General features: G+C 53.5%; 4 protein-coding genes across 4 annotated transcripts; 3 read left to right on the top strand and 1 right to left on the bottom strand.

Annotated features, from left to right (window-relative positions):
• Nucleotides 1–70: 70 nt before the first annotated feature.
• Nucleotides 71–4489, top strand: NEUTE1DRAFT_147900 (uncharacterized protein; the record flags this gene model as incomplete). Its single annotated transcript, XM_009854901.1, has 4 exons — nt 71–116; nt 227–266; nt 346–465; nt 542–4489. The coding sequence occupies 4 exons, from the start codon at nt 71–73 to the stop codon at nt 4206–4208; spliced, it is 3873 nt and encodes a 1290-aa protein (XP_009853203.1).
• Nucleotides 4490–4741: 252 nt separating this feature from the next.
• Nucleotides 4742–6398, top strand: NEUTE1DRAFT_147899 (uncharacterized protein; the record flags this gene model as incomplete). The annotated part of the gene is made up of 3 exons (XM_009854900.1): nt 4742–4985; nt 5053–5555; nt 5634–6398. The coding sequence occupies 3 exons, from the start codon at nt 4919–4921 to the stop codon at nt 6162–6164; spliced, it is 1101 nt and encodes a 366-aa protein (XP_009853202.1).
• Nucleotides 6399–7201: 803 nt separating this feature from the next.
• NEUTE1DRAFT_85589 (uncharacterized protein) lies at nt 7202–9364 on the top strand (the record flags this gene model as incomplete). Its single annotated transcript, XM_009854899.1, has 1 exon — nt 7202–9364. The coding sequence occupies one exon, from the start codon at nt 7202–7204 to the stop codon at nt 9362–9364; it is 2163 nt and encodes a 720-aa protein (XP_009853201.1).
• A 502-nt stretch (nt 9365–9866) lies between these two features.
• On the bottom strand, nt 9867–11233 carry NEUTE1DRAFT_111904 (uncharacterized protein; the record flags this gene model as incomplete). Its single annotated transcript, XM_009854898.1, has 2 exons — nt 9867–10405; nt 10516–11233. 2 exons carry the CDS (start codon nt 11231–11233, stop codon nt 9867–9869), a joined length of 1257 nt encoding a protein of 418 aa, XP_009853200.1.
• Between the last annotated feature and the right edge of the window lie 1222 nt (nt 11234–12455).

Raw genomic sequence — 12455 nt, 5'->3', positions numbered from 1 at the left:
AGGTGGGCCGAGCCGGCTACGGACATCAGCAGACAGACAGGTGGAGGTGCGAGGATAAGAAACCCCCAAGATGTCGGGCTATCCAGACCCGAACGCTTCGTCCATTACGGTCGCAGGTATGTTTCGCAACTCTGTGCGGTCCGTGTCATTGCTTTCTTGCTTGTTGTTTTTGTTTTGCTTTGTTGTTCAAAGAGGAATGCGCTGGCTGACTTCAAGTATGCTATAGTTCGTGTCCGACCGTTTACAATTAGAGAAGCTGCCCAACTGTGAGCAATACCACTGTCTTACACATGACGCGCTCGACAGACTGGACGAACCGAGGCTGACAGATGCCATTGCATACAGGGTCAGGAGAGATGAAGGCACGGTATTCCTGGGAGACGGGTCGCTGGCGGCCGCGCCAACCCCAAAACTCAACCAGAGGGGAATCCGGCCCGTGATCAAGGTGGTGGACGATAGATGCCTGTAGGTTCTCTTTCCTATATGCAGGACCGATGAGATATCCAAAACCAGAGACGCTAACAAGTCCGCCGATGACAAGTGTTTTCGATCCTCCAGAAGATAACCCAATTCAGAAATTCTCTCGATCAGTCGTGCCAGCGATGGGCAAGAAAGTCAAGGACCAAGTCTTTGCCTTTGACCGAATATTCGACGAGAACGCCTCCCAGGTGGAAGTCTACGAAGGCACAACCAAGGGCCTCCTGGATAGTGTCCTTGACGGCTACAACGCGACTGTCTTCGCTTATGGCGCCACCGGCTGCGGCAAAACCCACACCATCACCGGAACGCCACAATCTCCGGGCATTATTTTCCTCACCATGCAGGAGCTCTTCGAAAAGATCAACGAGCGCAGCGGCGAGAAACACACCGAGGTCACGCTCTCCTACCTTGAAATCTACAACGAGACGATTCGGGACCTGCTGGTGCCTCCTGGCAGCGCCACGAACAAGCAAGGGTTGATGCTGCGTGAGGACTCGAATCAAGGAGTGAGCGTCGCCGGTCTGACGAGCCACAAGCCCAAGGATGTGCAGGAGGTCATGGACATGATAGTACAAGGCAACGAGTACCGCACCGTATCCCCCACCGCCGCCAACGCGGTCTCGTCACGTTCACATGCCGTCCTGCAAATCAACGTGGCGCAAAAAGACCGGAACGCTGCCGTCAATGAACCCCATACCATGGCCACGCTATCCATCATCGACTTGGCTGGAAGCGAGCGCGCCAGCGCAACCAAGAACCGTGGCGAACGGCTGCTTGAGGGCGCCAACATCAACAAGTCCCTCCTTGCGCTGGGCAGCTGCATCAATGCGCTCTGCGACCCGCGCAAGAGCAACCATGTCCCCTACCGAAACAGCAAGCTGACGAGGCTGCTCAAGTTCAGTCTAGGCGGAAACTGCAAGACGGTCATGATTGTATGCGTGAGCCCGTCGAGCGAACACTTTGACGAAACGCAAAACACGTTGCGGTACGCGAACCGGGCCAAGAACATCCAGACAAAGGTCACGCGCAATGTCTTCAACGTGAATCGCCACGTCAAGGACTTTTTGGTCAAGATTGACGAGCAGATGGCCCTCATCAACGAGCTCAAGGCCCAGCAGCGCGATGCCGAAAAGGTCTTCTTCGCAAAGTTTCTCAAGCAGAGCGAGAAGCGCGATGCCGTAGTGCGAGAGGGCCTGGCCAGGCTGCACGCCGCCTACGAGCACGCTGAGAAGGACCGCATGGAGGTGATCGGGTTCATGAAGCAGCAGCGCGCTATTGAGAGAAGGATCGGTCTATTGTCGTCTTGGATTGCAGCCTTTGATTCCGTTTGCGATGCCCGCGGGTGCGCGAGTGAGGAGGAGATGCCTGCTCCCTTGACAGCCATCCGCAAGACCGCCGTCGGGATCCTGAACGAGCTCGAAACCACTAGAAATCATATCCACCAGCGTCTTGGGAGGTGTAACTGGGAGCGAGCCCTTGATACAGCGTTTCAGCACAGCATTTCGCAATTACCTGCTATGGGCGGGAACAGCGAAGGTTGCAACGCTGAAAGGGACATTCTCGCGCGGGAGGCGGAGTTACTAAGAACAGGATTCATGCGCGATGCGTACCACGAGGTAGTTGAGCAGGATAAGGCTGGTAATGCAGCGATCTTACAGACATTACTAATGGCGCAGTTTGAGATCATGGCGAGCCTAGAGGAGTTGTTGAGGATGGAGGAGCGACAGGCGATGGAGCATGCGAAGGCGATGGTGAATAGGCTGTTGGAGACGGGACTTCAGGCGGTTGGCCAGGTCGTCAAGCCTGATGGAAGTCTTTCGACGGCTGGGTACCAGGGAACAGGACTCAGTGTGCCCAAACTGAGGAGGAAAAGTGGTGCGATTAATGGCGCAAAGACGATTCCCCAACCGGTGTTTTCCGCCAGCGCGGCGCTGACAACGGCAATTCCGACTTCGACTGAGACTGCTATGGACATCTCGACGGAGCCGGAAGCGGATGTAGAGGGGCAACTGGAGAGCTGGGACGGGGAGAGCGTTCCTCATCTTTCACCAGTAAAGGCCAGAAAGGTTGCCTACGCATCATCCAAGAAGGCCGGCACATCGTTTACATTCACGCCCGTAAAGAAGAAGCATTCTGTGCGATGGAGAGACGATGAAACTGAAGAAGGAACACTAGCCGACTTTGAGAAGACGCCGCAGAAGTGGGACTCTAGTCCGGGCGAGCCTGAAAATGGCATTTCGCCTGTTCGACCGCCGATGCCGAGTTACCTTGGCGGCATGAAGAGCCCTCCACCTCCACAGCGCGACAATACCGACGAGGACGTAGAAATGGACGACGGGGCCGGCCCGGCATTGTCATCGATCCCAGATCTTTCGGGGCTATCTATCGGCAAGCCGAACCGGTTCCAGGCCGGATTCTTGTCCAAGTCTAGGACTTCACTGGCTGGATCAACCCCTGGAGCGACTATCACTGGTAACGGAGTACTTCAATCGCAGCCACCACCGGTCTTTAACTTGAACCTGGCCAACAGCAATAACTCCATATCACAGCAGAATGGAGGTAACGAGGATAGACCAGCGCAGCCGTTGAGGAGCATTCCCGTGAGTCGAGCAGCTAGTGCCTACTCTTCGCCGATATCATACTCAGCCAAACCGCCGAACGCGGCTCCTTCAACGACGAACACGATAAGCAGCGGCAACCACGACGGAAGCCCCAAGATTCCACAACCACCAACTACGTCCTCCTTACAACAGGTTGACGAAAACCAGCCACCCATCACCGCGCGCAAGTCATCGTCTCGATTGTCACTCGGCTCGGCCATTCCGCGCCGCCTCTCTACCTCACCCCGTTCAGCTTCTGGAGGCTCGACGGACTCGGATAACTCCCTAGTCATCGACCCCCTCAAACTCAGATCGGCCCTGCAGGAGAAGAAACGTCGCGACAGGCTTAGCTTGATGTCGGGCACCGCAGCGTCGATCGCCAAGGCCAAGCGAAGGGCGTCTAGCGCGGCGCCACTTTCAAACGGCCCCGGTGGCGGTAACGGCTCGGCTTCGACTCCAGGGCCAGCGGCGTCACGACCGAGCATCGCCAAAGTCTCGCATAGGGCCAGTGTCGGCCACGGCAGATCGAGCATCGGCGGTCACAGAGCCAGTTTCGGAGGCAGTCTGCACGGAAGAGCCAGTATGGGCGCTCACCACCGTGCTAGCATCGGTGCGGGCGGCCACCCGGGACTTGGAGGAGCTGGGCGGAGAAGCAGTATGGGCGTGGGCGGCAGCGGCCCACTGGCTAGCGCCACCAATGGTATTTCGAGACATCGGAAGGGCAGTGGTCTAGAAAAGTCGGGTGCGGTGGCTACCACTAGGAAGGGAGGTATTCCGTTGCCGACTATCGCGGGGTCGCCTCCTGTTAGAAGCGGGACGACAGGGTTGGCCGCTAGGAGGGCCAGTTTGGGTCCGAATAGCGCGTGGCTGGTGGAGAGCGGGATGATGGGGCCGAAAAGTGGCATTGGTTTGACGAATGCTCAACCTAGGAGGATGGGGATTAATGGAAATGGAAGTGGCTTCGGCAAGGGAAGTCCAAACGGAGGTGAAGAAGATAACAATTCTGCGTCAGGGACGACGGCCGCGAATAGGCTGAGCGGGTTCGGATCATTTGATGGTAAGAATAGGAGAATTACCATTGGGGCTGGGCCGATTGGTAAGAAGTCGAGCTCTTCCCTGTGGCAGTAAGGATGGGGGGAGCGATCGTATTGCATAGCGTAATTAGCATGGAAGCAATGCTGCTGGATAAGGGTTAAGCGTCGTCACTTTAGGTTAGATGGGTGTTTGCATAGCATTCGTGTACTGTCGTTGTACATTTCTTTGGTCGGAGGTGTGGTGAAGTTGGAGATGGCCTTCTGGTTTCTTTCGTCCAATACTCCAATGACGGTTTCTGCATTGCTTGGTAGAAGGCTGCGAGTCAAAAACATGTCCCTGAGTACATGTTACTTGTATATACTTGGCGAAATTCTACTCATGATACCTCTTCAATTGGTAGTGCGCCGATGACCAATGGTGGTGGTGGTAATGTTGATGATGAGGGGTATCACGTGCAATGGGTGTGGCTGAGTCTGACAGAGAGACGCTACAAGCCACAGTTACATCAAGTAGTGTAGAACCCAGCTTGCTGCTACTGTGGCTTAACATTTGTCGTCCGCGCGCGTCGCTGCGACAGCCGCCGCGGTACCTAACGAACCAAAAGCTCAATTCATTCAGTTGGAGTTCCATCATCGCCAACCCACCAAGAACAACGAACCATTCCCATCCCATCTTCATTTGACGCCGACGACAACGACCACCCCACATTGTGCCCGTCCATCACCACTTTGACTCTTGCCAAGATAATCTGAACTGGAGTAATCTTTCTTTTCTATCGCACAAACAACGACAGATCAATCAAGATGGGCAAAAAGAAGAGAGGACACCCCGACGTCGAGGAGCTCCTTGCTCGTCCATGGTGTTACTACTGTACGTACCACCTGCCTGAGCTATTTCTTTATGTATCTTGACTAATACGCTGCTTGGATCTGCCCAGGCGAACGTGATTTTGAGGATCTCAAGCTCCTGATCTCCCACCAGAAAGCCAAGCACTTCAAGTGCGACCGATGCGGCAAGCGACTGAACACGGCTGGCGGTCTCTCCGTCCACATGAACCAAGTGCACAAGGAATCGCTCGATAAGGTTGAGAACGCGCTGCCCAACCGTCAAGGGCTCGACATTGAGATCTTCGGCATGGAGGGTGTCCCCGACGACATTGTCCAGCAGCACAACCAGCGCATCATCACAAACTTTTACACAGCACAGGCCGAGCGCCATGCCGCCACGGGAAACCCCCCGCCGGGACAGGCTGGTGGCCAGGGACCCGCCAAGAAGATCAAGATCGAAACTCCCGAGGAGCTGAAGAAGAGGTTGGCGGACCACAGGGCAAAGGTCGCGGCGATAAAGGCGAATGGCGGCGTGCTACCGGTGCCTGTTGTTGCGCCGAAAGCCCAGCCTGCTTCTGTGTCGCCGGTTACTGGACAGAGTCCGGCGCAAGGCGTAAGTTCTCACCATTATGACTTCGCCGCTGTATTTACAGCAATAGACGAAGCTAACCTATCCCATTTGCGTCAACAGGCATCTCCTCTTCCTCCACCGCAACCAGGATTCCCGTACCCCCCACCCGTCGGCGTCCCTGGTACCTTCCCGCCCCCAGGACAACCAGGTGTCGTCGGCGCATATCCTCCCGTCTACCCCCCTCCCGGCGCGACACCCACACCCCCCGGTGCGCCTGGCGGCCCGGGCTTCAATCTTCCCGCCAGACCGACGGGCGGAGCCCTCCCGCAGAGACCCCCTTACTACAACAACTACAACGGTGGCGCCGTGCCGCCACCAGGTGCATACCCCGGCGGAGCCTCGACTGTCGATGAGCTGGTGTCTGGCGCGGCGAGGCAAGGAGGAGGAGCCCAGGGCGACGAGATCGATCAGCTTATCCGTGCTGCGGAGCAGGGAAGCAAGCCGCCTGCCAGGGCGGGAGAGGACTCTGCTGGTGGGGAGAAGAAGGGTAAGAGTAAGGATAAGAATATGCGCATGGTATATGGGGATAGCGAAGTCAGTCCGGAGGAGAAGATGGCGCTGCTGCCGAGATATGCGGTTTCTGCGGCGTAGGGCCTCTCCAGGAATAAACAGATGGATCTTGGCCCTCTCTCTATTGAGAAAAAAAGAAAGCGATGGGGCCATTGAGATGGTAGTTGAATCTACCCTCGGTGTTGGTATCACTGGTATGTCTTGTATTGTTCGAGGTGAACATGGCACACGGGGGGGATGGTGAATGGGCGTCAAAAGGATATTACTGTTCTGTTAAACACTAGGTATGTCGGTCTTATCGAGTTGTACTTTGTCATGTTTAGGGAGTTCGTGATCAAGGTGATGCCAATGGCAGGCAAGCCCATAATCGCGGATGCGTTCTCCCTTGCTTTTTTGGTTTACAGAGCCAACTTTGGCCCCTTTCACTCGATGACCCTGGGTAAGGCCATACGGGTGATTCTTTGGCGGTTGCAAGAAAAATAATACGGCCTGATCCTGCATTGAGTGTTTACGCTCAAAACAATAGCTGCTGACTGGAATGACATAGCTATTTACAAGCTCCGATCCCCCCCACAACAACAAAACCTCCAAACAACACAACAGCGTTGGGGCCCTTCATTCACATGAGACATACCATGCCGAAGGTCTGCGTGAACTGTGAAGCTACAGGGGGGTCGCGCGTTCTCGTTCGTTGGATTGTTTTGACCCCACATTCCCAAACTGGAAAACAAACAAACAACAACGAACGAACAATTCCCACACAACCTGACTGTCTGTGCCCGCAAGAATCAGAAAAAAATGTCAATTCAAGACGCGGCAGTGATGCGAGTTGACAGCATAATTGATTCCGGCTTGCCGTGAAATCTTTAAGAAGTCCCGAGTCCTCTTACAATGTCCTTGCCCATCAGTCCTGCATATGAAGGAATCTTGTCACTTTTTACAAGGAGAACTCTGAACCGATTCGCTCTCTGCCTCGCTGCCAACTGGCTGATAACATTGCTTTTTCTTCTCATACTGTCCATCCGTTTGCATTGTGTATCCTTCCACTTTATCCATATGGGATTATCCCTCCTATATCTTTCTATCTGTCTTCAGCGAGCTTTCTCAACAGACAAAATATGACAGACCACAACCAGGATATCGATGAACTGAACCTCCCCATAGCGCTGAGACGCACGCGCCGAACTGGGACTGGAACTGTGCGCCGCACTCCTGGTGTTTCCGGTGTAGGGCGGCGAAGTGCGATCAAGAGGAATCCCTCAGTCGCATGCACAAGAGAGGTATCACCACCTACCCCCCCGACTACACCACGGCGAGACTGGAAGAATAGGATAACAAAGACCGTCACCGTCCGGGGCAACAAAACACACTTGCAACTTTCTTCGGGCGCTGTCAATGGTTTGGTGGAAGACGAGCTCTCATCAACTGGGTTGACACCCATGGTCCGGCGCACATCGTTGCAACCCCCCTCCCCAGCGCCAGGCTCCTCAAAGTGCACATATAAGAATGACAACACAGCCACGCCATCTCCTCGACGGTCTGCTCTCACAAAGTTAGTATCAACACAGCAACCCAGCACCTCCAACCAAGCAGATCGTGGCACCGAAACTGCCTCTAGCCACATTCTCCCCCTTCGCCAGAGCCACCACAAGCGCCACACCATCCAGACCCACCGCAGCGCTTCTCTGAGCAGCACTTCAGGCGAGGAGAAGATGAACCGCGCCTACACCGAATGGCGCAAGAGGGAGAGGGAAGCGCAGGAGGAGATTGAAAGGCTCAGGGCTGAGTTGAAGGAGAAGAACGAGACGATTGAAAGGTTTCATCAGGACGACGAGACCGTGGAGTTGGAGCTCGACGGTGGGATGGTGGACGCTGAGAGGAACCCTGCGAGGTCACGGGAGTTGGAGATGGAGAGAGAGAAGGCGGAGAGGCAGACTGCTGTTCTTCAACAACAACAACAACAACCACATTCCCCAGAAACACCTAATAATCTGACCTTTCACACCGCGTTGTCAATGAGGCAGGGTGAAGATCTGAGGGGGAATGAAGGGGAAGATAGACAACAGCAGTACATGGCTTTGAATCACCATCACCGGCATCACGACCCCGGCTCAGGATCAGAAACGGAAGCTCTTAGCTTGACAACCTCGCAATTCAGCGAGGCTATTCGTGCCCGTCTGGATTGTAGCACACCACCTCCCTCGGGCAGTCGAGCACGTCATCATCGTCTACTTCCGACGACAACAACAGCAGCAACAGCGACAGCAGCAGGACCAAGACTCTTTCCTACCCCACCCACCACCGGCCCTATGACCATGGCTATGGCCACGGCTACCGCTAGGGCCATAATACCCATCAACAACTTAACCCCAGGCACGGAACTCCCTATAACACCATGCTCCAACTCCCGACATGGAGCAAGGTCGACATCAAGTTCTTCGAGACGAACATCGGAAGCCACCACCATTCACAATCTCCACCATAACCACAACGGCATGAACGAGGAGGAGGCCACACCAACCCGAGCATTAAACAGAGGAGGAGGCCCAGAAGAACAACAACTCCATTCCGAAAAAATCGCCACCCTCACCACCCAAAACACCACCCTGCAAGCCTCCCTCTCCCGCGCCCAAAGCTCTCTGCGCGTAGCTTTGCAACTAGTCAAGAAACTCGAAATCGAAAGCGATCGACTGCGCGGCGAGACGCTCTTACTCCAGCGGGAAAAGAGGGAGTTGTTGGAGGACGTCAGGGAGATGCGCTCAGACAGAGAAGTGGTAAGGGAAAGAGTCAGGAGCGCGCTGGAGAGAAGAGATGAAATGTGGAAGGGGCGGATGAAGATGCTGGGGGAGGGGATTGTGGAGGGAGTCAGGGGTGCTTTTGAGGAGGTTATTGAAGATGTGTTGATGGATTCGGGGGTGGAGGGGATGGATGAGATGCCAGGAAGAGAACCAGAGGGGCTGCCGACGGCGCGGATGTCGAGGGAGAAGAGAAAGAGAGGGAGGGAAGAGGAGGAGGAGGATGCTGATGAGGAGGAGGAGGAGGAGGAGGATCAGGTCCACGAGGACATGCAGGAGTGGGAAGGTGGAGATGGTGCAAGTTGTGATTTGGGAGCTGGGAACTCAGGTGCTGGTGGGAGTAGTGGTCGCGGTAGTTATGATGATGGGCTTGAGGATATAGAGCGCCGGAATATGAGGGTGAGGGAAAGGATGATGAGAAAGAGAAGGAGGAGGACCAGTGGTTTCGGTACGGAGGAGGAGGAGGATGCAGATCCTGACGCTTGAGACATTAAAGTTAATCATGTCTGGTGTCTGGCGAAATGGTGTTCCAGGGCATATATGGCGTTCGTTGTGGGCCTCATTGACAGGCGTTAGGCGTTAGTGTTTTGGGTCACTGTCCATGGTACACTATCATCTTTACGTGGGAACATGTGAGGAGGCCAGTCTTCACATAGAAGTTGACGCATTATTGTCTAATTCGAGCTCTACCCTTCCTTGCAATATTTGAGGCCTATATTTTCTCAATCGTCCCATGCGGACCTCCCCGCAATAACAACCTGATGCCAATTATATCAGCTGTGCCTGTGGAAAGTATGAGTTCAACCTTTACTCATCCCAAACCCAGAACTATCTTGCAAGAAACCCCCTGCGATGGAAACAGAGCGTTTGCCACCATTTCCCTTGAATGAACAAAACCCCTTAGGGGCCTGCTTGATCCTCATTCGCTTGTAGTCCCAATTCACCCCAGTGATTAAAAAGAAAAAGAACAACCCTCTACACACAAAGCCTACGAAGTCGGCTTTGACTTGCTCTTCTCGTTCTTGAAGACAGCCGTCTCATCCACCATGAGCAACATGCCGAACTCCAAATTATCTCTCCTCTCCTTGGTGAAGTTCTCAAGATTGTAACGCTGCTTGTGATGCTGTTTGAGAGTCCTGAACTGGGCCGTGTTGACTTGAGGTGGGGTTGGCAAAGGCCAGTCCGGCGACAGAGGAGTGTTTTGGTCTGCGCGTATTTGCAGAATCATCTCCGCAACCAAGAGGTAGACCTCTTCATGATGGTCCAGTTTGTGAGCTAGATGTGATAGTTTGCGCACATGCTCCACATAACGTCCCTCTCTGGAGTCCGGGGGACGGGCCATAGCCGCTTCGCGGACTGCGTTGACAAGTGGTGGTGATGGACCATGTGGCCAGATGTAATCCTTTGTCTTCCAGGTCGCGTGGAATACCGGTCCTATCTCGCAAGAAGGAAGGGGAACAGTGATGTAGCTCCTGGTGGTGGAGTAGAAAGTCTTGAGGCCAAATGTGTTTCGTGTAGCGGCAGGGACTGTAATTGTTGGTTAGGCGAGAGATACTCGTATGGCGAGCGGGAGTAAAAGCAAGGTGATGGAGAAATGAAGCACTCCATGAAGAGAGTTCATGAGGAGAGCAACTTACCAGAAAAGTAGCTGGCCGCGTAGTTGGTCACTGGTTTTTTATTTACCCTGTGGTGGAGAATGATATAGACCGCTTCAATGTCAGATAGCTGGTAAATAAATCCCAGCAGCTCCTCCGGACAGAATTTTTGCCCCGAATGTCTGCCATTGTGATGTTGCAAGCACTGAAATACACTCTCGCTCGACCCAGCGGAAGGTTGTTTGTTCCCACCATAAACAAAAGCGACCTTTCGGATGCCCCTCAAGTCTTTACGGACTTGCCTGGAGTCGATGTGACTGGCGAGAGGGTTCAAATCGACGAGTTGGTTCCGTGGGTGCCAAAGCCACAGCTTGCCCGATTTGTCGACACTAAATTCGAAGACCACGAGATCCGTGGCGGCGTCAATCTTCCGCCAGTCGTTGTTCGGGCGGACTGGAATAGGCAGAAGGAGTGGCTGAAGGGCACTTTTGAGGATCGCTTCAGCCGCGACAGGAGAATCGCGCGCAACATCCTGGATATTTTCCACAAGGTGGTAGCCAGAAGTGTCGCCTTTCTTCTTACTCCTGGATTTCAGGTCCAGCTTCCATGTGACCGGGTCAACCTCATGACGTGACGCATCAGCGAAGTGAATCTGAGGCTTCCGGAGCGCCTCGTGAAAGATCATGATTTGTATTTCCACGGGGAGCCTCCCGAAAAGCGGCCATGCCACTGCCTCAGGCTCGGCCTTTTTAGGACTCATGATGAGAGGATGCGCCGTTTTTGCTGCTTCAGTGTGGGCGAGACGAGGTACTGAAAGTTGTTTGTCGAGGAGAAAGAAGGTCGACAAGAAGAATTGGAGAAAGGTGGGGGGTTGATGATTTGGAGAGGACTTGCTCTGTAAGATGGCTACGAAGTCTGCCACTTGTTCAGTACAGAGCTGGAAAGAAGAGACTGAAGATCAAGTGGGGTGGCACGAACCGCCCCAACACCATTGCTTGTCTGACAATGTTCTGTTTAAGATCATCTTGATCGGGAAGCGAAAATTGAGTCAAGGTGAAAGCATGACTGGAGACTCCGGTGAAGGAACCCCACCGTCCACTTGGGATGAGACAGAAAGAGGAAAAGGGTGGTCATGTGCAAAGAGCCTTGGGGCGGTACCAGTATGCCTACTCCGTCCAGATCAGCCATCCAGCTTCTAACTGTCCCTGGTCGTAGCTCCTTCCTTGAACACCAATGACTTCCTTTTGCTATTGACGATATTTTCTTTTCTCGGATGTGGGGGAACTCCATGTACAGTATGTTGGTCCCTCCTGCTTGTAAAAGTAAATGGCATGCAGCAGGTGCAAGTAGCCATGCACATTGCTTCGCCGGCCCTAGGCAGACAATGACGACTTATGAGCAGGAAAAAAATCCAATAACAAAAACACTAAATCATTTGCCCTTGAAAACAGTACTTCAATCTGATACCAACAATAACAAGCACATGCGCCGCCGAAAATGACGAGTGTCCGTCCAGATACTGAAAATCTGTTGTGTCGCAATGGCTATCTCCAAAACCCTACTTGAACTCTGCATTTGGCGCGTTTTACCATCAACAGCCTACAGCAGGTCGCTAGGGACCTTGGCGCAGTTGGCTAGCGCGCAGGTCTCATATCTAACTATGATCCGGTGTAAATACCGGAGTAATCCTGAGGTCGGGAGTTCGAGCCTCCCAGGTCCCAAACTTTTTGTAAATTTTTCACCTTTATCCCCTTCGCTAGATTTCTGCCTGTTCCAACTTCCTAATATACACGTTTTTTGTTCTCATTTGGTCAATTTTTTCTTTCTCAGATCGTTTATATCGTTCTGCGGACTGTACCTCGAACGAATGCAGGAACTGCTGTGCAAGCAACGAATAAATAAATACTTCCTTCCGGCTTGAAAGTTGGCAATCGTAGTACAATTTCAAGCTGACAAGATATTCTTGTGGCTCGTCTCAAATA

The sequence above is a fragment of the Neurospora tetrasperma genome, assembly GCF_000213175.1.
Source record: "Neurospora tetrasperma FGSC 2508 unplaced genomic scaffold NEUTE1scaffold_5, whole genome shotgun sequence".
Lineage (NCBI taxonomy): Eukaryota > Fungi > Ascomycota > Sordariomycetes > Sordariales > Sordariaceae > Neurospora > Neurospora tetrasperma.
The sequence above is the reverse complement of the archived record's forward strand: the minus strand, read 5'-3'. Positions and strand labels throughout refer to the sequence as shown.